This window comes from Ammospiza nelsoni, chromosome Z, assembly GCF_027579445.1.
Source record: "Ammospiza nelsoni isolate bAmmNel1 chromosome Z, bAmmNel1.pri, whole genome shotgun sequence".
NCBI classification, from domain to species: Eukaryota; Metazoa; Chordata; class Aves; order Passeriformes; family Passerellidae; genus Ammospiza; species Ammospiza nelsoni.
This window is the reverse complement of record NC_080669.1, coordinates 80,277,383-80,304,438: the sequence shown is the minus strand read 5'-3', so window position 1 is coordinate 80,304,438 and position 27,056 is coordinate 80,277,383. Positions and strand designations below refer to the sequence as shown.

General features: G+C 40.6%; 1 protein-coding gene across 1 annotated transcript; it reads right to left on the bottom strand.

The window, feature by feature from the left end:
* Positions 1 to 251: 251 nt before the first annotated feature.
* Positions 252 to 26,837, bottom strand: KIF24 (kinesin family member 24). The gene is made up of 14 exons (XM_059492759.1): positions 26,792 to 26,837; positions 24,464 to 24,546; positions 20,532 to 21,159; positions 17,136 to 17,325; positions 15,766 to 15,863; positions 14,322 to 14,537; positions 13,107 to 13,194; positions 11,015 to 11,136; positions 9,377 to 9,482; positions 7,513 to 7,584; positions 6,750 to 6,859; positions 3,667 to 5,847; positions 2,659 to 2,752; positions 252 to 486 (listed from the first exon to the last, which is right to left on the bottom strand). Exons 3-14 carry the CDS (start codon positions 21,143 to 21,145, stop codon positions 346 to 348), a joined length of 4,032 nt encoding a protein of 1,343 aa, XP_059348742.1. The 5' UTR covers positions 21,146 to 21,159; positions 24,464 to 24,546; positions 26,792 to 26,837; the 3' UTR covers positions 252 to 345.
* Positions 26,838 to 27,056: the final 219 nt, after the last annotated feature.

Below are 27,056 nucleotides of genomic sequence, written 5' to 3'. Positions count from 1 at the left end.
GTTTCCCTTACTTGGGAATTGCAGGATTGCCTTTAACATGTGAGACGCTGCTATGATACATTAACACGACTTGACTGCTACTTGGTGAGATATTTAAAGGCTGCTGAATTGTTACTGTTCAGAATGTGGCTTACTGATATTAATGAAATACAAAGCTTATGGTGCTAATTAGTCATCTCTCATTTACTCAGAATTCGCTCCACTCTTATATAAAACACACACTAGTCACAAACATATCAAACCAAAACCTATCCCCTACCACCCACACTCTGCAGCACCAGGTGTAGCAAAGTGCTGGCTGGCGTTTCCTGTAGCTGCTCCAGTGCATGTGCAAGCAAAGAAGGTCTAAACGGATGGACGTGTTTGCAGTGATTTGTCAGTGCCAGGGGAGGCTGAACAGAGCTGAAGCTGGGCTCGCATTGTTTGGACACACTTTGACTTCAGCACCAAGATTTCATCCAGCGTGGCCATGAAATTCTGAAAATCCTGGCAAGGAAGGCACAAGGAAACAGTAAGGAACAGTATCAGTAGGTTGAAAAAAATCAGAGTATTTTTTACACTGCAGCAGAATGTAAAAGTGTTCTGCAGACTAGTAGATTAAATCAGCATTTCCTTATTAAGTCACAGCCCTCACAAAGGTCAGTGCCTCTAAATACCAAGGTTCACTGACTCTGGTAGTTTTATCTGTTAGTGAAATTACAGCTCATGTAGTGGCTTAAAAATAAAGCAGCTGCTGTCACTCTTCTACTCTGGTTAGATTTTCAAAGGTTTGGTACCGGGACTGGTCATCCAGTTTTACAATGTACTGAACTCTGTTCCTGACACCTTTCATGTTGGATTTATCAATTATGAAAATAAATGGTGAGTTAGGCCACTGTGGATCAGACATTATAGCCCAATCTTGAGAGATGCAAGGGATTTATGTCCCATCAGGTCATGGGGCCATGGCTGCAGGTCTGCCATGAGCAATTCTAGCACCGTACCCAGCCTCAGCCCAGGGAACTCTACCTTTCATAGCCACATGGATAAAAACCAGTGTGGAACTGTGATTAAAACTGGAGTTTTCATCCTTTTTTAACTAGGGCTTGTATTAGTAAGGGAGTACTTGGACGTGCTTGGCTCTCCAGCTGAGAGTAGTTTGGTGCCTTTGTTCACAGGTCTGTGCCGGAGAAGCTGGGAGGTGTCAGCTTCCCCAGGGCTGGGAAATTCAGCTGCTGTGTATGAAAATCAATCATGCAAAAGCTTATTTGGCAGTACTCCAGCTGTATCTCCTGCACTGCATCTCTGTCCTGCAGGGAAATCAGGACAGCGATGAAGACTAGCCCAGCTGCTGTGGCATATTTTTCTTAAATACTTTAAATATTGCTTTGTTCAGTGTGCATCTGATCTTGGCAGGAGTTTCTCCTGCAGACAAAGTTTCATGGCTGGAGAAGTTAAAACCATCTGCAAATGGAAGGAGAGAAGCTGATGCATGAAGCCCAAGCACATTTCATTACCCAAAAAAGGTCATGCTGTGAAATAAAACTACAGGGTATGTTATTCACGCACTGCTGGGAGGCCTGGCAAGCTTGTAAAAATTCTGCTAGCCTGAAAATAACTGCTTGCTGCAAGTGGCAAATAAATGTGGGGGGAGAGCTGGTGCCCAGTGACTAACAGACTTAAGAAGAACAATCTCAAAGATGAAAAAAAATTAGGAAGATGAAAGATAGCTTTGTTTCACTGCATTGTCTGCCACAAAACTAATACAGTTTATGTCTCCTGTGATGCTTTATGACCTGTTTGTTATCTGTAAAACAGCATATGCAGCTTGAAGTCACAGTGAATAAGCCACATGGTGGCCTCACTCCAAAGTCCCTGAGGGAAAAGTCCCCTGTAGTTCAGATCTGAACTGTGACAAGAATTGTAATGGTTTGATAATGCAATGCAGCAATGGAGCTTGGCTTTACTGAGAAGCAGAGGGAACTGGGAAGGCAGGAGTTCTCAATGGAAAATGTTCATAGTCTGGATTTTCACATAGGTGTGACAAGCATCTGTTGGGATACAGGAGAAACAGAGAACTGGGATTGCCTAGGTAGCAGTGGGACCATGCAGGTGCCAGTTTTTAAGTCTAGGGTACACCACTGTCATCTGAGGCAAAGACAAGCCAAGAAACACTTGAGTAACCAAAGCCAAGAGTGTGTGAGGCACAAGCCACAGTGGAGTAAGCGAGGCCCAGGCTGTTGGCACACCTGCAGTGTGAGAGGCAAAGAGGCTTCCAGAGGGAAGAGCCAAATCCCACCAGTGTCCTGCCCTAGGGGTGGGCTCTGTTCTGTGGGGTTGGCTTCCTTGTCCCAGCCTGTAAGAACTAAAACATCACAGGGACAGATGGCCTGTCTGGTACAGTCTGCCCCTTGATGTGAGATAAGGGAAGGCTCTCTTATCAGAGACAAGGGCTTCAGGGTTGGCCCATCCATCTCCTGCTCCCCAAGGGTCTGTCAGAGTGGAGAGTGGCAAACACAGCAGGCACTGAAAATGAGAGGCCTCTCCCAGGACTAAGACAGTCCTTGGAGAAGGGCTTGAACTGACAAGGAACAGCACATCACCAATTCAAGTTAATAATCTCTAAGATTAATTTATGCAAGCTCAATGGCCACCAAAACCATCATTTGAAGCACTTACCATTGCTGACATCTGATTTATCAAGCACTCCTCCTTGAAGCACAGGTGTGCCAGTTCATCCAGCTGCTGCTGATGAGCACGAATTAGAGCCTTTCTGATTAACAAAAAACACACACTGGTTACACAGCCTGTAGTGTAATCACTGCTTGTAATCACAGCTGGCCTCAATAAACCTTCAAAAAGAGGAATACCCCAGAGGAAACCTTGCTGTCCTGGGTCCCTGGCACTCAGGAAGGGCACACCAGTGCTCCATGAAGTGCACTGGACTGCACTGGTGTGGGCTTCATGATGAGCTGGGTGACTGAGGGCTGCTCACAGAGGAGTGACCACAGCCCCTCCTTAGCACAGGCAGCACACAACTGCTTTTCACTGTAGGAGAATCAAGGAGCACAACTAATTATTGTGTCTAATCAATAGGTGAAATGGTTTATGGCCATGAGTCTGTAAGTAATTCCAGTGAGAAACAGGCTGAGCAGGAAGGCAGTGCTGTGTTGATTCCTCTGAGCAAGTTCCACTGACCAACAATGTATTTTCAGTCAAGGGAATGCAGCCCAGTCCCTGGGAGCTGACACTGGCAGCTCAGAGTACTCAGAAGCTTTACATCTACATCTTCAGTGACTGTTCAGCTGCCCTAGCAGCTTTTCTTTTCATTGATGAAACAGCTATAACCTGATTCTTGATGGAAGGTTTTGATATATTTTAGGTACTTTACAGCTTATAGTAAGCCATTTAATGTAGTTTGTATTATAATATTTATTCTTCTAGCATTATCCTAGAACAATATAATAATTGGCTTCCTGTGAGATTTTAAAATATCTCTAAATAAAAGCAACCATATATTTTTAAGATAATTACTGTAAATTATGATGAATCTTATATTTATTTAATAGAATGATTAACCATTGTTTTTTTAAGTACATAGGAGTATGACATACAAAAAACCGTAAATGTATCACATGTCCAGGTTTCCTAAGTTTCACTACAAACTTCCTGATAAGCAAGACTTACTGTGCCTTTTCTAGGGCTTCCCTCTGCCGTTTCCCCATCTCTGATGCAGCACGTGGAGAACAGCTGCTGGACAGCTGTGAGGGGCATTTTGCATTTGCTATTGGCTTATTATCTTTGGTTGCAAATCCTGCATCTGCAGCAAAAGTCTCCTGTGTAAAAATACTCTGCTGTGACTTGTTTTTAAGCAACCCTGTCTCCTCATTGCTGAATGATGACTTGGCAGGGTCTTCAAAATGGGTGAGGTCCTCATTCCTTGCTCCTGGCTTGGGCTGCTGCAGCCGGCTGCACTCCTGAGAGGGGGTCTCTGGCCCAGGGACGGCGGATCCAGCTGGGGATCCAGCTGTGGACGTTTCTGTCGGGTCACGTTCAAGAAACAAACTGCGCCGGACCCCCTGCTTGGACAAAACTGATCGCAGGTGGCAGCAGCACGGCTTCACACGGCCGCAGGTGGGTGGCAGCTTCTTGTTCTTGGCTTGAGAGGAGCCCAGCAGGGCACAGAGCCTTTCCCCATGGCCGGGCTGCTCTGCCAGTTCCAGCATGCTGTCGGTCATGGATCTGCTCCTGGTGCACTGCCAGCCTTCGTCCTCAAAGCTGGTCTGGGTGTCACTGTCTGGCACCTGCTTCTCGCTGTGGGGCTGCTCTTGGTTGGAAGTTGCTTTCTCTGTTTTAGTTGTGTCCTCACCATCAAGAGATGACACCCGGGGCGGGGTCATGAGCTCAGAGGTGAAGTCTGAGGAACAACTGGAGGAAACGTAGTGGCTGACTCCATTTTTTTGAGCTTTCCAATTTACATCTCCTCCTACAAGGGTAGCCTTTTTAGCCAACATGGATTCTTCCTTCTCCTCATGCTGGAGATCAAATTCTTTGCACTCTGGAGTTCCTGATTTCAATACAGGAGATACACACGGGGTTGAAGCATCCGTTTCTGGAGTTAAGGTGGCTTCACTGGAGTAAACAAGACGCTTGTGTTTGGACTTGTTCTCTTTGTGATCAGCTAGGAAGTCCTTGCCATTTCTCCAGCTGCAAGCAGGATCTTCCTGCAGACAGTAAGGTTTTTCTGCAGTATTGCTGGGAGGGAATTCAGCTAAGTCATAGCTCCAGTCTGCAGGAGTTTTGCTGCAGCCTGCATTTTTAATGGGTTCCTCTACTGCTGAGCGGCCCTCACTACAATCCCAGCTGTCATCTAATCTGTGATCTTCCGTGGGTATTGAATATTTAAAAAATAAATCCTGCCGCTTTTGGCCTTTTTGCTCCTCTTCGGTTCCTTGCTCTCTTTCATGAAGGAAAAATGAATGTTGACTGGATTTGCTGCTATTTTCTCTTTTCACACTCTTTTGACTACAGACAGGTGAGAAAGAATCTTCACTGAAATCACTGTCATCCAGGTCTTCCTGCTGTATCCACTCTTTGCTCTGCCCTTCAGTTGGAGGTAGGCTCAGCTCCTGCTTCAGTTGAATCTCCTCGGGCTTATACTGCATTAAAAACCTTTCAAGGGGCTGATAGTTCAATTTTTGCTTTAGAATAGGGGGTTGCTGAAACTGCTGGTGATAAAGACGTAAATGCTCTTCCCTTTCCTTCTGATATGAAGGCAGATATGTCCATGGTTCAACAGACTGTTTAGTAAAAGTATTTCCCCATTCCTGTTCGCTTTGGAGATTGCCATCTCCAGAGGAATTATCGTCATTAGGAACAAATTGTTTCTGAAGAGGTTGCACTGTCTGAACTTTCAGGCACTGGACAGGTGTTCTGTTTTGCATATACTTGTCTTGCTGGCCACTCTCCTCTTTGGCAATGAAATCCTCCACTGAGGAACTCTTTTCAGGGAGGGGGGATAGGTAACTTTTCTTCAGGGGATGTGTTATTTCTAGGACTCCCTTAACTGGGGTGGTGTGGTGGAAGCAGGGAGTGCTGGTATCTTCTATGTAGGTATGTCCTTTGCCAGTTCCCTTGGGGGTAGAGGTAAGAGGGACCCCAGGGGGCTGGAGTGTTGCAGGATATGCCTTTGGTTTTGCAGCACTTGAGGGATGCTGTAGGCCTAGCTTCACTTTCTTTGGAGAACTCTTTTCCCCAGGTGGCAAAAAGGGAGAGCCTGGGATAAGCCTTGGAGATACAGTTCCAGCTTTGCGACGCCTTTTTGTAACAGGGGCAGGGTATCTAATCCCTCTCCTCAGCTCTTTGACCCTGTAAAAAAGAGGCTGGATTTAGAAGATGTCAGGCTTTCAGATAAATAACAGCATCTTCAGAACAAACTAATGCTTTCACATACTAAGACTAAATATTGAATTCAACATCGTGGTTTGTTTTCTGTCTCTGATCTTCACAGGTATCAAAACCCTTCTGCTAAAATTCCTGGACTTTTGGAAAAATCTATAGCAGTCTTTTTAAGCTTTTCCTTGAGCAGTGCAAAATGGGTCAAGTGAGTGGAAATGGCCTCAGTTTCAGTGCAAGTGCATTTCCACACATTATAATGCAGCAGAACCAGCTAGTGTCGTACACAGCACATCACAGAGTCCCACAAGGCTCAAAGCAGGACTTTTGAAGTAGTTGCAATGGGGCTTCATAGCTCAGGCGAGTCTGCTCCTGGATCAGACTCAGCAGTACAGCTGGAAGAGATGATTGACTGGTATCACCCTTTTGCCTACCACCCTGACCCTCAGCTGCTCCCTCCCTCTGCTCCTCTTGCCCCTCAAGTTGTCTCTTGTCCTTTTAAGACCAGCATTGCATAGCTTGTAATTTACTTCCTGCTCTGTAGGAGGGAGGGCGACACATTCTAAGTAGAATCAAAATACAAAACTAAATCAAAACTTTTGATTGCTAAGGTCAGTAATCCTGCAGTTACAGGACACACAGTGATATTTTCATCACTGAAAGCAGCCATCAGAAAGTACTTACAAGACCCAAAAAATTTAAGACAAAATATAAGAGTTGGAATAAGAAACTATTTTATTAGCTTTTTAAAGATTCTGTTTCTTGCCTAAATCAACCTTTTCAATTCAACTATAATAAAATGTAATGGCAAACATCACACATTGCTTTTTACTTTGTGATTTTCACCCTGGCAAGAACTGAGTTTCACCTCCTACCTGTCAGCATATCGCAGAGTGTTCAGGGTGTGCTCTGCAGCTAGGTTGCTTGGTGAAACATTGGCTATCATACATGTCTTGGAATTGCCAATGAAAGAGTCTTTCAGCACCTAGAGTTTGAAGGAAAAAGAAATTGGGTTCTTAGTAGTTCATGTCTCCTGTACATCCTGTAAATGAACAACATCTACAGAAGAAATTCAACATGAGGTAGTGGCTTTTTAATTTTTTTGATAAATGTAGTCCTCTTGTCTTAGTTTTTCTTGCCTTTATTTGTTTATAGTTTAAAATGAATGCAGGTATTAATTAGAGCTCTAAACAAGCCCTTGTTCCAGATGCTGCAAGGGTGCCAATACGGTTTAAGGAATAAAGCAAAAGTTACAACTGAAGTAAAGAACTATTGATGAAAGCTCCCAGGACAGTAATTGAATAGAAGATACAGGATTGTATTCAGACTGTGGGGAGATGGATGGTAACGCTGTATGAGTCTGGAAGGTGGTGTTTGGGGTTTTGTTTGGTTTCAGCTCTTGGTTTGTTTCTTTTTTTCCCATGCCAGTCCCCACTGTTGGCTGGAGGAAATTGGCAGTTGACTTTAATTCTGCGATTATCTTTAAAATTAAAATTTACAAAAGCTATGCATTTCCTCTCTTCCTCAAGAGAGGAAGCAGTTACTGAACTATGCCATCTATTTATTTATTTATTTGATTTTTTGCTTATTTTTGTCCTCAGCAGGGAAACTTCTCCTCTTGCTTTCTGCTCATCTTACCAGAGTTAACTTGCTTTGCCGGAAAGGAGTATGCACTTGTTCCTGATCCAACGCCCGAATGCATTCCTTTAGCTACCAAAAGAAAGAAAAAACAGAAGAGGAAAACAGATCAGTCATGCACTGGCAAGGATCTGAACAACATCAAACCAAGCCTACCCAGGTCCTGTGTCACTTTGACTCCTACTATGTGCTGTCCCTTGCAAGGTCAATTTGTGCCCTGCCTGATGGCCCCGTGGGCAGAACCAGATGCAAGGAGCAAGCACACACATTGAGCACACATGGAGCTCCACAGAGCTGCTGCCTGCGCTACATCTAGCTAGTCTGAAGCCAGACTGGGTGTAGCCTAGACTATGCTGCAGCTTGCAGGGCAGGTGTACCCAAAGGACAGAGCTTTTTGAGCTACCTCTCTTATTTTCTTTCTTCTCGAGATAGCAGATTACAGTATTGTCATGGTGATACTGCCATCAAGCATTTACAGCCTTTCTACATTTTACAGACTCCCACTGAAAATGACACTTATTCTCACTTTCACAGCATTTTATCAAAAACTGCACCTGTAGCAAGTAAGAGATTAAACTATTGTAATTCTTTAGTCTGGCTCTCATAGTTGCAGTGTCTGAAAGTCTTCCACTTGAAAACATGAATATTCCAACCAGCAGCAGACTTGAGATTTCATGGGTTAAAAGGTCTGAACAGAGTGTTATGATCATTGAGGCCAGAGCTAGGTTTTACAGGTTGCAGTTTACAAAGATTTACCCAAAGCTGTTTTTTATATTTAATTCAGTCACTACTTGTAGATTGTCCAGGTATCTTCTTAGCTTCACACAATACCAAAAATGTACAGACTCTGATTTTACAGTTTCTTTTAAAAGAATTTCATGGGCTTAGGATTCTCAGGAATCACACAATTGTTTAGGCTGGAGCAGACCTTCAAGATCAGACTTCTTTCTACAGAGGTACCAACTCCCCATGACACTCAGTTATTCACCAGCAAGTACTCAAGAAAGCATGAAGTACAGAAACACATTCACTTCTCAGGCTACTTCCCCAGCACAAATGCTAATATTCCAGTGCAGGAAGAGCCTCTGTGCAAAAGAGCATCTACATCCCCAAAGCAGAGCAAGCTACCTCCTATTTACAACACACTAAGAGGTACAGCTGTGTGCAGACTTCTGCTCTGCTGGCTCCTACCCTGGGAACCTAAATCACCTTCAGCCTGGCTTAGAGAAGCCCCCAGTCACCACTGAGCCCTGCTTGTTTGCATTAGAGGAGGTGCAAACCTTTCTGCAGCATTTACACTTTTAGGCACTTCTGCTTTATCTTAGATGGCATTTTTCTGCTCCTTTGTCCCTCTTTGCCTGACTAAGGACACTTAAAAAGACACTTTGCCTCAGGAGTGCATTTCTTCCTGTTCCTTTCTCCCCACACATAAATTGATCGTTTTTATGCTCTTAAGTCCTTTATTCCTGATTTGAAAGAGAAGCCTAAGTGGTAAAAATAACTAGCAGGAACAGATATGCTTTCATTAAACAAACATGGCAATTCCAAGCCAGTATTCTTTAGAAGGGCCAATACCTTCTATATTAAATGTGGGACACTTATACTACACGTAACATTGTCCATGCTATGTTTACCTGTCTGGCAGTAAGAATGGATTAAAAATACTTAATTTTTATAAGGATATCTCTTCCTTCTTAAATTGTTTTTCAGTCATGAGAGGTATTAAAGTGAACACACTTAGTACCTTGGTTATTTTTTCCTCTCCATGGAATACATGCATACATTATTCTGTGGTTCATTTTTATCCTAAAACACGTGCTAGTAATTAAATAAAAAACTTTCCCCAGACATAATAGTAGCTTACTGCCAAAAGACTTTGGTTTATTTCTGCTCCTTCCATTTTTGTTTGTCGATCCTTTTCTTTGGCATCAGCTGCTCTTTCACTGCCAGCCAAGTCAATGAATGATATCCTAGAAAAAACAAAGTTGCATTTATCTTAGGGGGCTTTTCTCCCCTCTTCTTTTTTTCTTTATTAAACCAGCAGGCTGAAACACATGGCATTAGAACAGTGATTAGAAATAACTACTTTTGAACAATAGGAAACATCCATTGGAAATATCTGAGATACCAAAATAAGCATAGGAGCAGGAACCGTGTCAGAGCATCTTAACATTAAATAATATAAAGTGTAGTTACATGCAATGACAGTGCTCCACAGTTTAATGGATAAGCTCTGTAAAGTACAACACATTCATCTTTCCAGATAATCACTGTGTGTGTAGTTTCCTAAGAACAGGGCTAAAAGAAATTGTAAATGTTTTGATTTCTCCTTCCAGGTAAAACAGACAACTGCCATGTCAAATGGAAATTCAGGACAACAGAAATTTCCAGTGTAGCAAGTAATACACTGAACTTTCAGTGATCCCTGCTGTTTCTTTCCACAGAACTCCATTACTCACTTTCACACTCCCCAGCTCTGGGTGCCAGCTGCTGTACTGACTGTGGCACTGTATCTTTGTCTTTGTCCTTTCTCTTTTTCTGTAACACCCCTGACTTTTTTTATGGGCACATCTTGGCACCCTTCCCTCAGTTCAGCTCCACCTCCCTTTCAGACACACAAACCCCCCCAGTTCAAATGCCACACCTACATAAACCTCTATACTTTTATTTCTAAGCCTGCCTGTTCTGTCTTTTGCTCTCTTCAGTGTTTGTGGCCCCCCATTTTGTCTTATGCTCAAAATTAGATCCTGGGAAAGAAGACAGTGTGGTAGCTAATGGAAGGAGGTGTTAGCCAGATTTTGTGATACTTGGCAGTAATGCAGATGCACATTCTTCCTCAGACCTATTTCTTGAGGTTGTTTACTATGGAGAAAAGATGACTGAAAGAGATACAATTCATTTTTGAATACATAAAGTGCGTGCCACAAGTGTAAGTAAACCGCTCTTTCTGTCTGCTGCAGATAGCATCAGAGTCACACACTCAAATTATCATGGATGTTTATGTGAGGTACTCTGATTCTTCTGGCCAAAGGCAAACATTTGTTGTGGAATCATCTCCACCTGGGCTGGTCATCCCACACTCCCTTTGTAGTCAATTACAGGACAGAAATGCTTTGAGGGGCAAATGCACCTGACATAATTTACTGCAGGGATCCCAGAAATGGCAATTTCATTCTACTGACTTCAAAGGTGGTGAGTTCACATGTGGATAAGTACACTGCAGGTGTCTACCTTTAGCCAAATTAAACACTGAAGATGAGGGGATGGATTTGATTGTCAAACTCCTTCACTGGAAATTTGTATGAACAATTTTGACAAAGCTCTTGCAGATGTGCCTAAAACATTCTCCTTGGAAACAGAGAAAGGACTGTGGAACTTTTTATAGTCTCTTTTAACCCCGTCTTCTAATTTAACTCACACTTGTGCACTAACACCTCCTCTTTGTCTCTTGGATGTCCCTGGGCTTGACATCAGCACTGAACACCTCTGCTTCCAGTCTTACCTCCCAAATGCCCTGTTGCTTGTGTCTTTAATTTGAATTTGGATGATAGCATGAGACCGAGAGGAATCTGAGTTGACAGCAGTAACTCCTGTGCTACGTTCTTTTCCTCCCTTCAAAATCACCTGCAAAATAAGGGGGACAAAATCCAAATGAATTGTAAATAAAACCACAGTCTCTCAGAAAGAGATCCTGTCCTCCTAAGGTGAGGAAACATTGTGAGGAAAGGTGCACTACAGCCTTAAGATTTGGTGCAAGGCAGTAGAGGTAGACTGGATCCCTTCCAATATTTCTTTCAGAGCTTTGTGCATGGACTTGCTTGTAGTGATACTACAGAGCTTAAAGAGCTACACTGCTTAAAGAGTTACACTGCTAGTAACAATCTGTTGCACACACTCACTCCTATTTGCAAAATATTAAAATTATAAAATTAAATTCTTTCTTATATTGCTGGCATACTTTTCTAGTACTACAGATACAATCTAAGAGACTTATGAGTTTGACTATTTTTTGTGTTCTTTTAAAATTTTACTTTCTTATGTAGTAGATGAGTACAGTTATCCAGAAAGTCACATACAAATTTATGAACTGCCAAAACCTTTCTATATTTCCAAAACTAAAAAAAAAAAAATTATGCCAGAGTAAGGAACAAACTAAAAGATTAATTATTCTCAACAAAACAGTGAAACAAGAAAACAAGGAAGGAAGGCAAGGCAGAAGGATAAAGGCTCCTTCAAGATACAAATCTGGATAATTCTTTTTTGAAAACTTTTAAGCACTGTTGCAGAAAGTCTAACATTGACTGCAGCAGGGCATTCATAGAAAAGCCATTAATTTTGCTTCTAGCTGCAAGAACAAATCAAAATATTGCCTAGCAAAATCAATACATTCTCAGCTGATAGATGTGAATTATTCACACTTTTCAGTGGCCAGTTCTCAATGAGCAACATAACCACCCAGTGCAGCTTTAGAGCTTTATATCAGTGCTAAGTGAAGACAATTTCTGAATCAAAGCCCACATCAATGAGTAGTGACTAACCAGGGATGCATTCAAAGCTCCATATGATATATTTCCATATATCTGTTGCAGAATACTCAGAAGTTCTGAGTCAAGCCAGTGACATTTCTGTGTTCAAAAGGGCCTGTGAACAATGTATTTTTCCCCCTCAGGATATCTGTAAAAATTAAGTAATTTAATAGCTCTTCTGTGTGTGGAATGTGATAATACCAAGGAATTGCAAATCAACCATGTAGTAAATTTGCACCCTAACTTGCAGAAATATCACCAGCTTGTCCTGAAGCTTGGAGTTAATGGGAAGATGAACAACTAAATTGAGTGCAATATCAGTGGACAACACTATGACAATTTTAATGAGCCAGTTACAGTATCAGGCACTTGTAATTGACACTTCCTTATGAAAATAAAAAAAAGAATTAAGTTATGCAAAGTCAGGCTAAATAGAAAGTAGATTTAATCAGCTTGCTTGCTGCAAGACAATACAGAAAATTTGCCAGTGTCCTTTTAGAGCTCAGCCAGGTAGGGAAGAAAACTGAAGCCTTGTTCTTGGTGAATGTTTAAAAATGTTTAAGCTACTGTTTAAAAATCTTAATTTTACTTGGCTGTTATCATGCACACACATAAGCAGCATTTTAATCCTAATTCAGACAAAATATCTCAATCTTTAGTATTTTCTAATGTCTGTTTCTAATAATTTTCAAATTTATATATTCTGTGCAAAAACCACATATCTTTTATATACAAAAACCTAAGTTCATAGACCCACGAGACACCACACTGGGAGAAAATACATATCCAGCTTTCAAGGTCCCTTACTGGGACACTATCTTCTGGAATCTTTCCCTATGGAATGGCAGCAGAAGTGACAGCTGTTAGCATGTGGCTAACACAAGAAACAGCTTAATGAATAAAGACATTTTTAATAGAGCCCCTTGGTGCCTTGCTGGGGTTGCCAATTTCAGGGCCTTAAACAGGAACATACACTTGTGCTACACAGTAAATAATCTCTGTAAGTGACACACCTCACAAATAAGCAAATTGGGCTGCAGAAGACAAAGAACAAATCCCAAACATTACCTCCAACAGCTCATCTACAGAATCCACCTGAACCTCCCTCAGTCCAACTATCTGAACGACGTGCTTGCCATCTTCTCTTGCAAAAAGCCTGACAGGAGAACAGTGTAAAAAAGATCTCTGAAATCTCAGAAAGCAGCAATGAAAACACACGTCTGTGCTGTGACACTGAGAAAAAGCAATCAGGGCTACTGACAGGGGAGAGGCCCTGCTGTCATTAATTTATTTTCAGAGCTGAAGAGGTACTTAATTTATAACAAGTACCACTGACATTTCACTGCTAAAGAGACATTACCAATGCATTTCTGCTAGTTCAAGAACATAATAAAGCAGGGAAGTAAATTACCATGTTTACATGTTAGAGTTCCTGTCTCCCTTTAAACTACATCTCAGGCTCATCTAAGTCCTCATCAATCTGTAAATTTTGTTCTATTCATATTCTAATGTTTTTTGCACAGGATTTTAAAGCAGCTCCTACAGCCTTAGAGTCATATTTCAGCATCACCTCCAGAGGCTTGCTGGGCTGAGTCACTGGGCTGCCAGGCAAAGGTGCCCAGGGAGAAGGTGAGCTGGCTCTGCAGAGTCCAGCACTTAGGAGATCAACAGCATCTTCGGAGACCGGATTGGCAAGAGCCAAATCTCCACTGGCACACCAGGAGGGACAGCCACAGTTTATGCTTGACCAGGGAAAGACGAGGACTCCACAATGGTTGACACATGACAGGCTGTCCAAACAAGTTGTGGATGTCCAACGCCCAAAAATGTTCAAGCCAGGTTGGATGGGGCTTGGAGCAACCTGGTCTAGTGGAAGTTGTCCCTGACCAGGGCAGCAGGGGTGGAACAAGATGATCTTTAACGTTCCTTCTCAAAACGTTCTATGATTTTAAGACAGGAACTTCTGGCCACAAGAAGCTAGTTTCTCTTCCCATGGATGTCCAGCTATTATCTTATTACAGTGTAAGCAAGAGCCTGAACTTGTATCTCAAACCTAAGTCCTTATTTTTCCCCAAAACAACAAACCAGGAGTCCCTATCAATGTCACAGTATCTACTGTCAGAACTTGCTAGTCTCCCCAAGTATCTCCTGTGAACAAGCCTAATTAAATATATAACATTTACTATAAATGCTAGTATGTTAAATGTAATCACATGAAAACAGGAATTGATTTCCAAACAATAACCAAGTCATTCACAACCACAGGCTTGTAGGAAATCATACCTTTGCCTTCCATTTAGCAGGTCATAAAGGTGTCCACAGTAGATCTCATAAAAACTGATCAGAACCACTTGCTCTTTCCTGGATGGTGATGCTTCCAGGTACCTAAAGATGTCCTGGGCAGCCAGGGCATAGAGTCCTGGGGTCCGGTGATTCCCTATCATGGTGTAAGTCTTGCCAGCACCAGTCTGCCCGTATGCAAAGCAAGTTGCATTGCCTCTGTGAAGACAGCATATGTGTTCAGTGAGACATCTGATTCATTCATATCTATTAAATAATATTCTGCAATGCTGGTGTCTATCTATAGCAGCCCCTTAGCAATGAGGTTTGGTCTGCTGCCCTCTCTGGGAAAATGCAGGATGCTTAACAATGATTTCCAAGTAGAGATCTGATGTAGCACAAGGTGCTGGCTCTCTTCCTTTCTTTTCCTTTCCTTTCCCTGCCCCTTTAAAAAAAAAAGATTTTGCACCTGGCTCAGTACTCCTGGCAGAGGAATGGGTAAAAATCTAGGGCTGCAATAATCACAGCAAACAATTTCTTGCCAGTTTAGATTGCAGACTGGCCTCACCATGGTGTCAGATTAAATGAATGCTGGCAGGAGGGATGGAAAAGTAAGGGGAAAGCTGGGAAAAAAATAGCATAATTTCTTCTGGTAGCATTACTGGACCAGCAGAATTGTGGCTTTAGTGATTACTGCACAGCAAGATACAAGCCTCACTCTCCGTTCTCACTTTCCTTTTCTCAAGAGCAGGATACTCGGTCTCTGTTGATGACACTTGGAGATTTTCAGTAACAGAATGCTCCATTTTGTTAATTTTCAGTATGGATATGTCATATTTTCCTTCAAAGACTCAAAGTAATTATATTCAATATATATTCAATATATATATACAACCTTGCATAGAAATAAGATGCCTCATGTAAAGCCACCATAAATTTCCCATTAATCAGGAAGTATGTAATTACAATAAACCTCTAAGCAAATATAAATCAACAAAAATAAATCACAAGGTTATTCATAATTTCTATTACCTTGTGAACTGTACAAATACATGTAAAAATATTTCTCAGTAGTCTCAGGAAAGAGGTACCACTATTTCTCTACAGATGAGTGTGCTCTGCCACACAGGAGCCTTTGTTAGAGTGAAGATGAGAGCTCAGAAATCCTGGGGCACATGTTTTTATTCTAGCCTGACCATGCTGTCACATTGTTGCAATTGAGTTCAATTTAACCACCTTCTGTAACTGAGATTTGTCACTTAGCGTGAAGAAAGTTTTCCTTGATTTACTTTTGTCAAAATTGCATCTGAAAGGGGGAAGGCATGTGGCAAACGTGAAATGAAGGTACATTTCAAAAGATGAAAAGCATAAAGGAAAATTCAGGCATAGACATAAAATTGGAAAATGACAAAACAAAAAATAACCAATGTAAGCACTGATGCCCTACCCGTTAAAAATATGCTGAATGAGAGGATAAGCTGTCTTCATGTACACATCCTGGTTGGTACATGACTCCTCGAAGACTTCATCAAAACAAAAAACATGCTATAAAACAAAGATAATCTTTACATGAGCATGAATATGTTTCAGTTCCCCTCCAACTCCATTCAAAGGTAAAATAAAATAATGAAAGTCTTTCCAGTGACTTCATACAGCTTTGGATTAGGTAGAGGGTGATCTAGCACACTTAATATGCAGCACAAATCATGTAGGAACACACCAGTCAAGAGATTCAGGGTAGGGGGAAAAAAAAGAAAACAAAAATGCCTCAATTTCCCATCACTCTGAAGCATAACATGCCAGAGCCTTTTAACAAGAAACAAAAAAAAGCTAATTAAAGAAAACCTATTCATGAAATGAATCAGTCTACAGAGTACAGAGGTACTGTCAGACAGAGTACAGAGGTACTGTCAGACTGTAACAGTAAAAAGAACTGAGAGTCAACTCTTGACTCTCTCAAAATTAGTTCTCACTTTTAACTTAGTTGTGAATAATTGCCTCTGTTCTTAAAAAGTTTTGTGCCAGAGAAGAAAGAAGCTCTGCTCCTAAGCAAAGCGACATTGTCTGAACTCAAAAGGGAGCAAGAAAATCAAAACTTCCCACACTCCAGATCAGACTCAAAGAAGCAGGGTCTGTGGAAATGATTCAGCATGTGTCCCACTGTAAAAGGTGGCACATGAACTAGGCCTGAGAGAGATCTGAAATTTTACCAGATACTTCAAACAGTTGTTACTAGGGCCCAGATTGTAAAAATAACACTCAGCAGAGTGAGAATAGCTTCCTGCCTCTACCAATCAGTTCTGTTCCTGGTGCTGTCAGTCAGTCACAAGTGGGAATTTGAACTATGACAGCACAAAGTATTTGGGATTAAGAGACAAAGACAAAAGGGAACTTCATTTTCAAAAGCATTTGAGAAAAATGGAAGGGAGGGGATGACAGTATGTATGATTCATTGAAAGAGACCTACAGTGCTTAAACAGTGAAAGGGAACTCCTCACTGAAGTACCTGGAAAGCCATCAGCAGGCACTTCTCCTGCAGCAATGGCATGAAGCAGAGGGCTTATTTTGCCACACACAAAGTTCCAAGAGACATACTTCTAGACCTTAAAATTCTGGGCTCAGTTTTCCTGGCACAGTCTGGCATAAATCAGAAGCAACTCAAATATAGACAACTCTGAGCTAAATCAAAAGCCCACCACCCATTTCAGTATAACAAATACTAATAGCCCTTTTCTGGTTTCCCTCATGGAAACTCCAGCTTTACCCTTCCATGCAAGTGACTGGCCCATAAACACAACCTTCAATGGAGAATGTTACCTGTAAAATGTATTGTGTAAGATCAACTGCCTCCTTCCTCTCGTGCAGAAGTAGGGTTTCCTGATCTTTCACTGTGATTATATTTGCCTCCCCACGTCTCTCCTCCCTCAGGCAGAGAGGACGTTTTCGGACACACACTCTGATTTTGTCACTCTCTGTCCATGGAGTCTCTTTGTCGAAAGTATTGGATCTACAACAATAATGGAGTAATGGATCTACAACATTTTAAAATCAAGTTACAACAGAATCTAAAATACGCCTGAATTTGTTACATTTACCACAGAATGTTTCTGCTCTTAATGCCTATCAAAAACCTCCACAACACACCTCATTTTTACATGATGCAGTTTCTGATGATTTTTCCTAAACAGAATGATGCTTCCTGTACATTTCTGTTAAAGGAATAGTTATGTTTGTACAGCTACTCTCCTGTACTTGCTGCTGGACTGACATATTTTCAGTTGTACACAAACATGAGATGGAAGCTGACATAATATCCAAGTTAATGAAATGAAATTTAATCTTGTGCAATTATTTGCACTCATGATTAATCACTTAATCATGTACAACGAAAATATGAATAGATCTTGAAAAGGAAAAGATACAATACTTAGTTGCCTTTCCTCTCATGCTGGACTTTTTTCTTCCCATTATAGACTGTCCAACTGGTTACAAGTAAATGACTCAAACTGGCAAATCAGATAGTATCACCATGTTCCTATTTAGCTCAAAAAAGAAAAATACTGATCTCATCCTCGTCTCCCCTTTGATCTTTTTTCATAAAAGGGTTATGTGGTTTTAGACCATAAACAAAGTTGTGCTCTGATGTTTCAGCAATTTTACTTTAGTCCCCTTCCAGACACCTCATACACAGGAGGTGTTTTCATGTTTCATTGATTAACCTGCTGCGTACAGCATTTTGTGAACAGAATAAGTTTGAATTAACCAGAGTGTATTCAATATATCTCTCCCTTCTTCAAGCTGTCTTCAGCCAAATCAGTAACAATTTTCAGTCTGGATTTGCATTTCAAATAATCAAGCCCCAACTTGCCCAAAAGCAGTGTTTCTGCCACACTGTCCAGGTGCCAAAATCTCTTAGCGTAGCAACTGAAAACTCATATATACCAGTTGTCTAACAAACTGTAACCCACAAGCTACTCAACATCTCATTAACATCCACATGCTTGTGGTATCATTGCTGTTGTGCTCCATGATTCCCCAGAAGCACATGAGATGCACATTTAAATCTCAAGATATGTCTTTGAAGACCCCACACAAGCATTCTTCATTTGTCACTAGACTCCCTTTAATTTTAGTACAGCTTTCCCGTGCAGTCCAGGATCAGGCTGTGCATTTAGATGGAAAATTCTTTTGTCGGAAAAGAAAAGCAATGACACTTGAAATAAGATGCTCCATAAGCTGGTGTGAGCTTATGCATATCACTAGGCACCAAATGTTATCCAACAAATGATCAGAAGCTCTGAAGTTTAATTCTGGTGCCAGAGGGCATAATTGGTGACCTGCAGCAAGAGCCTGTTGTGCTCTAAGAGCTTGAAGCAGAAAGGATTGCAGTATTTGGAGAAAAAAAAACCCTGAAAATTTAGAGACTCAGTAATGAGAAAAAAGGAATAATTTTTTCTAGTACAGAGGAACATTTTTGTTGAGTTTATTTTGTATGGGAATAGAATGCACATTAATTCTATATGCTGAACCCAAAGTTTGTATTTCTTACTAACTCTTTTAAAATATAAATAGTATTTTACAATAAAACAATGTTTCATTACTAGGAAAAAAAGTCAAACAACAGTCATGAAACAGATCATCAGAAATCTAACTGAATAATAGGTTAGAAGGACAATTATGTCTTTGCATAATCAAGTTATTTGCTGTGGGCAAGTTTAAAATAAATTTGAACATATTAAAAGAGCTCTTTGTCCTTCTGCTATCTGAAACAGTATCTGTGTTTTCCAATATTCCTCATAGATTAGGTGAGCCTTTACAGTGGTCAAATCCCAAGGTGCCATGGGAATGGATGGATTCAGCAAAGCAGTTAAGCATTTGCAAAACAGGAATCAAACCTGAGTGTAAGCATGCTGCTCCAAGCCTGCCTGAAATGCTCAACTCTCCAAATACAAGAAAATTAAGTTGAGGCATTTCAGGAGGAGGATGCAGAAAGCCCACGAGATGAGCCGTAATGCTTAGTGCAGATGAATGTGCTTGCAAAAGAAGAGAACAAGGAAAGAGAGAACAATGAAGAACATGTCTCTATTGCAGGATTAAAAATCTTTAACTCCTTTACTTGAGGCATTAGGTTTAATAATGTATCATTTTTTAATTTGCCAAGATTATAAATCCTGTCCTTTTAGTTGCACATTAGCTCATCTTCCAGAAGACACAGAGAATACACCCAGATGTCAATATATATTGGAAGTTAGTACACTTCTCCAGAAGGTGGGAATGAATTTTTTTTCCAGCTAAGGAGAGTTATAAACCTGTCTTGCCTTTCAGTTAAGTGCTCCACTTACTATGTCAGCTTAGTACTTTTCCACCGTGGCAGCAGCATCTATCCCTCCAGACTACATGCACTCCAGGTGGGAGCTGTAATTGACACCAAATCTTTCTCCACAACCTTCCCAGACCAGACCTAACTTCATAAAACTACCTCTTTTCACTGCATATTAACTACCATGACTGCATTGCAAAAGCTAGATACTGGTATTATGTGGGTAGGGGCGCACGTGCCTCTGGTGAATCAGGAAAAAAATATTTACTGCTTTAAAAATGTTGCCAGGGTAGATTTACCAGTGGTTCATGATAACCCCAGCCCCTTCAGTACCAAACACAGGGAAAAGTATGGAAGTTACAGATCACATGCCTAGGGAGCAGCTGCAAGGCATCCCTTTCACCACCAGGTCTGTAACCCTTCCCAGCTGCATTCATTTTGCTTCCTTTTAAATCTTCAGTTCATAAATTTCTTTATAAACAAATATAGCCATCAAAGCTCGTATCCTTTTTACCAAGAAAAGCTTGACAAATTTAACAACAGGCAATTCTGTATTTTGGAAAAATAATGTTTTAAAAAAATAGTCCCATGGAAAGACAAAGATTGGCTCAAATACCAAGAAAAGAAAGCCTTAAGTCCTGAAAGACAATAAAGACTATTCTTAGACAACCTTGGTGAGTAGCAGCTGGTCAAATTCAGATGATTCCTTCTATAAGACTCGGAGAGTTGGAAATGCCTATTAATATCTCTCTTTTCTGTAAGACTTTGCATTGCTCTGTAGTGCTTGGATTGCTTATTTGGAGGTGAGGAACACAGATTCTGCTCCACAATTAAGAAAGAATCAATTATGACTAACCTGAAGTATTAGCAAAATAAAGGTGAGTGATTATTACCTGATACAGGAATGAGGTAGTCCATAATTATACCCTGAAATATGAGTTACTCTTTGTACAATAGGAACTTCAGAATCACCCAGGAGAGGAGCAATATCATCAGAAACTGTTGGACAGCTCAGGTCATTTTTTGTACCTATTCCAGCAATATTTAGGTCTCTTCTAGTTAATCTGATCGGTTCTGCATTGTGTGGTGGGATGTGTCCCAGCATTTCCCCCACACTGTCCTTCTCTTCATTGGCACTGAAATCAGATGACTGATACAACTCCGGTTCAGAGTCTTTAACTGTTCCATCATTTTCTCCACAAAAGGACTCGAAACGCAGCTGTCTGCGGGGTCCTGACTTGGTCACCTGAGGCTGAATGAAAAGGCCATGGGGTTGAAAATCCTGCTTGCTTAAGTTTGCAGCGCCTTCTTCTTGTGTGTATTTGATTATTCTAATGAGGTGGAAAAGACGTTTGCGGTCATTTATGTCATGGACCCCCAGTTTGGAGTAATCTTCCAGGGCAACCTCGGCAAGCTCATCAATTGTCTCAACACCAAAGGCAGCCAAGTGGGGATAGTATTTTTCAAGTTCTGCTTCACAAAGGCATTCGTAAAGGCATGATGCCATCTTCAACGTAGAGCCTACAAGAAATTAAACAAAATAAACATTAGAATAATATGAAACACCACATCTGACAAAGTTACTAATTAAGAAACTGCACATTTCCTGATGCCATTACTTGCAGTTAGGTTACAAGCTTGTTTAACTCCAAGTTTACATACACTAGACTGACAAACACTAAAGAAAATAGCCATAACAACAAAAAAGTAAAACATGAAACACATCTTTTATCCATGAAACTGTATTTTAAAATTACATACAATATACAACATGTAAGAAATGCACAAGGCAATATTACTCACTGCCACAGAGTTCCTACACGCCTGATGTCTACTTGATGAATGCCACAGCTACTGAAACCCTGCCCTCAAGCTATAGAATGTAAAATGCCTAATTTTAGACAGTCAATTTAATATCAAGGCACATGGTCTAACGTGGTTCAGATACCCCTGGTTAACTAACCAGAGGAGAAAAAATTGTACTTGTTCTCACCTCAAGCTGCCTAATTAAGACGATTCATCTTACAGATGAACTATAGCAAAGTTGCAGTTTTGTTGTGTACCTTTTTGTTTCATAAATCCTCTGAGCATTTCTGAGTCTCCTTGACAGAAAAACCAAAAAAACAATTCTGCAAAATCTGAAAGACAGCATTTCTCTAAATCTATATATGCCACTGGGAATGCAATACTTGCATTCCTGGGAAACCCAGAAAAGAAACATGAATCACTGAAAAGTATGCCCCAAATCCCCCAACTTCTTCACTTATGTCTTACTGGCAATGCATGGTGCAGCTGTCTGTATGCCAATGGATTAATATCTGCAGATATTTTTACTTCTTCCATAAAACACAAAAATGATAGCACTTCAAGTATTTGCTGCCCACTGCCTTCTCATATGTTTGTTCAGTCTAGGACCTTAACAAATACTGCTCTTACTCATGTTTGGAGGTGACAGTAAGACTCAACAAAAGCCATTTAAGTTTTCCTCCCTGCAGTTCAGAGTAGAGTCTTTTCAAGTCTCTCTACAATGATATTATAGAAGAAAATAAGGTCATGCCCAAATGTGAGTCCATGTAATTAATTAATACATTATGTTGTAGTAATAATAACAATAAAATCATATGGATTAATATATAAAGTGCTGACTGTATAAGATACTACAGAGGCCAAAATGTACAGTAGGGAACATTTAAAATTACTTACAGTCCATGCTTTAGGTAAAATTATGAGATTCAACAACAATGAACTACATGACCCAAAAATTCACAAGTAAGTGAATTTATTTAATCTGTAGATAACGTGATTCTGAATCCTGAGGTAGAGTCACTGCTGAGACTGATAGATCCTGGAAGGTGGAAGTCAAAACTGACAGAGAGGACAGCAAACAGAGATCAGGGAGACTAAACACCACATGTGTGCAAGGGTTTCACAAGTATTCTCCACTTGCCAAACTTCTCTAACACATAAAAACACACAGGAACCTGAGACTTAAATTAAATACATTTTGGAAAAATTCCCTTTCTTACATAAGGTAGCTTTAGATGTAAAACCAGTACAGGTGCTGTGCAAGTCTCTATATGCACTGCCATGGGAAGCTTCTGATGAAAGGAGCAACTAGAATTCAAGACCAAAATACCAATCTCAAAAATGTTGAGAATCTGTTAAAGGCAAAAATAATCAAATAAATTTACTTTGTCTACTCTCTATCTGTATCCTAGATTACACCTACATCTCCTATATATTCTTATATTAAATACAGATTGTCCAAAGACACTAATTCAGTAATAACCTCTGTTCAAATTATAATGGTGAACACAGGAGAGAGAAAAAAGAATAAAAAGGAAAACAATGGAGACGCTTTCTAAAAAAGGAACAGCAGACAAGGGAAGAGAATTACAAATTTGAAGGTCAAGGTTCTAATTAAAAATGAAACAAAATATACTTAAACAGCTAGAAAAAACAGGTTGTCATTATATGGAATGACAAGTCAGAAGAATTCTTGGCATTAGGAAAATCCAAGTAATGTAGGTACTGCAGAACCTAAAAGAGCAATGTAAGCAGCTTCTGTGGCTAATTAGCTAAGGCTCTCTGCCATGTGAAAGCAACTAAATGGTTTCTTAATGAGACCTGGCCTCTTAATGAGACTTGAGATCTGCCTTTCCAGATAGAATAAATCTTACTGGATCTGAGTGGTTTCAGGGATAACTCCACCAACTCCTTTTTGACAGGACAGGAATTTCACAAGCAAGGGGAAAAAAAACCTGTTCACTAATAAAGGAGGAATAAATTAATTAACTACAGGAAAAAAAAATTAGGTGTTGGCATAATGAGAAAATCAGCATTTTTGATCACTTTGAAACTCAAGAGTAGACAGTTGCTAAAAGATTTTGTGTGGTTCAAACATGAAAGAACTCAGGGAAAACTGCAATTACCAGTAAAACTCTTCTCACCTTTCAATCACTGATGCTCTAAAAAAAAGGCATATCTTTCTCCTTATTGATAAAATACTTTTATTCATCCAACCCTAGATGAGAGACCTTTGTGTCTGAAGATGCTTTTACTAACTGGCAAACAACTCATCAAAATAAACAGGCTTTGTGAAAACTAAGAGGAAGTTTTCAAGAATCCTAAATTGCTAATGCCATCTTCTGGCAAAAGAAAAGACAGAAGACTTGCAGTCTCGCAACAGCCAGCATTTCCTCAGTTATTTGTTTGTTCACCCATGAGAATAACACGTCATGAGGCAGAAAAACATACCATTCTTCAGTGTGGTATCCTCATATCAAAACCTAGGCCTTGTTCCCCACAAAGATACGGGTAGCTTCACTGAATACAGGTTGGCATGAAAGACTAGGACTTCTTGAAATAGTTGAATATAACATATTTTGAGAAAGAGGTGAGTGTGGAGGTATAATTCTCCACATGCACCCAGCCTGACACCTCTGTGTGGCAAACACGAGTTCTCTACCACTTGTTTCGTATGCCAAGATGTTTTAAAAAGATCTTAAAAGCCTTCCAGATGCTGGTAATGTGTGAGTGTTTATTGTAAAAAAGCATTAGAATTACATATAAAAGGAACCAGCTTAGCCACAGAATTAGATTGCAGTTTGTCATAAGAGAACTCTTTCTCAGCTTCAGTATTAGAGGGTTTTTTCCACTGGCCATTATTTTCACTGATCATAAAGCTGATGGAAAACAGAAAAGTCGGGTGTAAATAACAAAAAGGAGTGGTTGCATTTTTCTGTCCTATAGGAAATTAACTTACAACAAAATTATGCTCTAGGAGCTGACTCTCCGTTTTTAAATTGTTTTAATTATTAATTACCTCTTTCACAAGATCTTTTCCTTCTCAATGCACTTCTCAAGGTGGAGGAAAGGTCTTCGAAGGTGCTTGGTGAGTGTCAATCACTGTGTATAAAATAAATTATGTTAAAGACCCATAGAAATTATTTTAAGAATAAAGCAGCCTAGAACCACTATAGCTTGATCATTATTAACTTCTGATTTATTAAAGATCTCAGGACCCCATTCATTTGAGTAACTCTCACAGGTCCTGTTATCCCACTCAAATTGACCTGACAATTTCAGATTATTTAGAGTGACAATTTTAGATTTAGATGATTTCCTGATGTCACCACTGAGAGAGAACATAAATGTCATTATATCTGTTCTTTAAATTAGGGAATAAAGTGAAGAAATCTTACATGACAATCCAACAAATGCAAATGATACATTTTGTCCTGCAAATGGGCTAAGGTAATCACTCTGAATCATAAAACCTGGCCTGATTATGAAATAATTTTATTAGTCAAGATTTTCAAGACTATTTGATGAACACAGAAATTGTTAATCAGCATACAAACCATAAACACTACCTTGTTTTCTGTGTAAACCATTGTCCTCTACAAGTATCTTATTAAAAATAAAACTTAAGAGTTTTAAAAGTTTGTAAATGTGTGTAGCAGCTGGATGTTTTCTCCTGATAGCAGCTACAGCAGCACACTGAACTCATTACTTGCAACCATTTTATCTAAAAAAAGACTTCAGCACTTTATCACAGCTTCTGCTCATTCAAATTCTTCTGCCAAAGATTTGCAGATTTCTTGAAATGCAGAAGCAAAGAATGAATAGGGAAAAGGGAAAGGCATTAATTCTTGTCACTACCCATCCATCTTCATTCCTTATTCATTTGAACATTAAGCTCTTTTTTTTTTAAGGTGATCCAAAGCCAAATCTGATTTAACCCTCCAGAAGTGAATGGCTAATTTGCTTTCCCAGAGCACACACAAAATGCTTTACCTTTAATCATTCTGTCCCCATTCCTTGGGAATTAGGGCATTCCTGTGAAGAACAGGAAGCTGCACTTTCTTAAGCTCCACAATAAGAGATAATCTGTTTTGTAAAATGAGCCTAAAACTTTATTTTAATGCAAAAGGTGGGGATCTGTGAAGCTGTGGTTGACGTTGCAGCAGATGCCTTTGGAAGATCATAGGATTACTCCACCCTGCACGTAAACAACACGGCATTAAACATTCCACTGCTGTTCAGCCTTCAGCTGTTCTGAAGCTGGACACTGCCAATAGATAACCACTAACAGCTTCAACACAGCAATAGTAACTGGAGGGGAGGGAAGGGTTTTAATGCTAAATTGTTTTAAAAGCTATTTTACAGCTGGACCTTGACACAGGTCTGCTGATTGCAGCAACAAGTAAGAAACGGGGGTTTCCTTTGCCACTGACATACCTTGAGGAAGTTAATAAAACAATTAATGTCATTAAAACCACCTTACAAACAACTAAATATTGGGGATTATTTTGTTTCCCCAGAAAGCACTTCAGAGTATTGTGTTGCTCTATCCATACTAATTAACGTCATTAAAAGTGGCTGACAAACAAACAAATATTGGAGATTTTTTTGCTTCCCCACAAAGCATGTCAGAGTATTTTATTCCCCTCTCCATACTAATTATAGCCTGGTGACCTCAGCAGAAGAGGCCCCATTCTGCAGCTGATCCCGACAGCTGCCAGGAACAGCTGCACGGGGAAGGGGAAGCGTCCAATATTGGGATACTGACTATTGGAAGTGTCCAATATTCAACCACGTGCCGAGAAAATAACCCACGAGTTATGGCACGGTGCCAATTATCTGAAAACCGTGCCTGAGCTCGTCCTCCCAGCAGGGTCCACCAACTGCCCCTCACGGTTTCTTTCATAATTTCAAAGTTTTACTTAAGTTTTTAAACATATAAACATAAAAAAATATATTTCATATATTTTATGTAAAATATATTAAAAACGTATTTTAAGTAGCAATTAAGTATTTTTAATATTTTACATAATGTATATAAATATGTATTCTTAATTCCACTTACATATTTTACATGGTGTATAAGCTATGTGTTATCTGTAAAATATATCAAATGCAAAATTGAAAAATATTTTGTAATTATAAAAAAGTAGCTAAACAAACCGCCACGCGTCCGGGCTTGCACCGCGTGCCTGAAGGGGGGACACGTCTCATCCTTCTCGGAGCTGTCCCACCACGGCTTTTCCCCCGTCTAGAGCCCGGTGGGGCCGGTCAGGGCGATGTCCCTAGAGTCCTCCCTGCCCCAGCTGTCCCCGTCCCCTCAGGGCTGGGGTCCCCCCTCACTCACCGGCCGCGGCGCCGCTCGGCGGCGGCCATTAAGCCGCGTCTCCATGGCAACAACGCTTTTCCCGCTTCAAACGCCCGCGCGCAGCCTCGCGCGCACAGCCAGCCAATAGCGAGAGGGGAGAGAGGCGGGTAGGGCACCTCCCGGCCGCGAGAGGCCAATCCGAGGACTTCTCGGGTACGGGGGCGGGGGCTAAGGGAAGGCTGGGGGGCGGGACGAGAAAGGAGTGGCTACCGGCAGAGGCGCTGAAGCTGCGATTGGTTAATGC

Coding starts and splice junctions, on each gene's coding strand:
- KIF24 (XM_059492759.1), bottom strand. CDS start 21,145: ATGGCATCATGCCTTTACGAATGCCTTTGTGAAGCAGAACTTGAAAAA. Junction 17,326..20,531: donor CTACCTCATTCCTGTATCAG/GTAATAATCACT, acceptor TTATTGTTGTAG/ATCCAATACTTTCGACAAAG. Junction 7,585..9,376: donor TAAACCAAAGTCTTTTGGCA/GTAAGCTACTAT, acceptor TTCTTTTGGTAG/CTAAAGGAATGCATTCGGGC.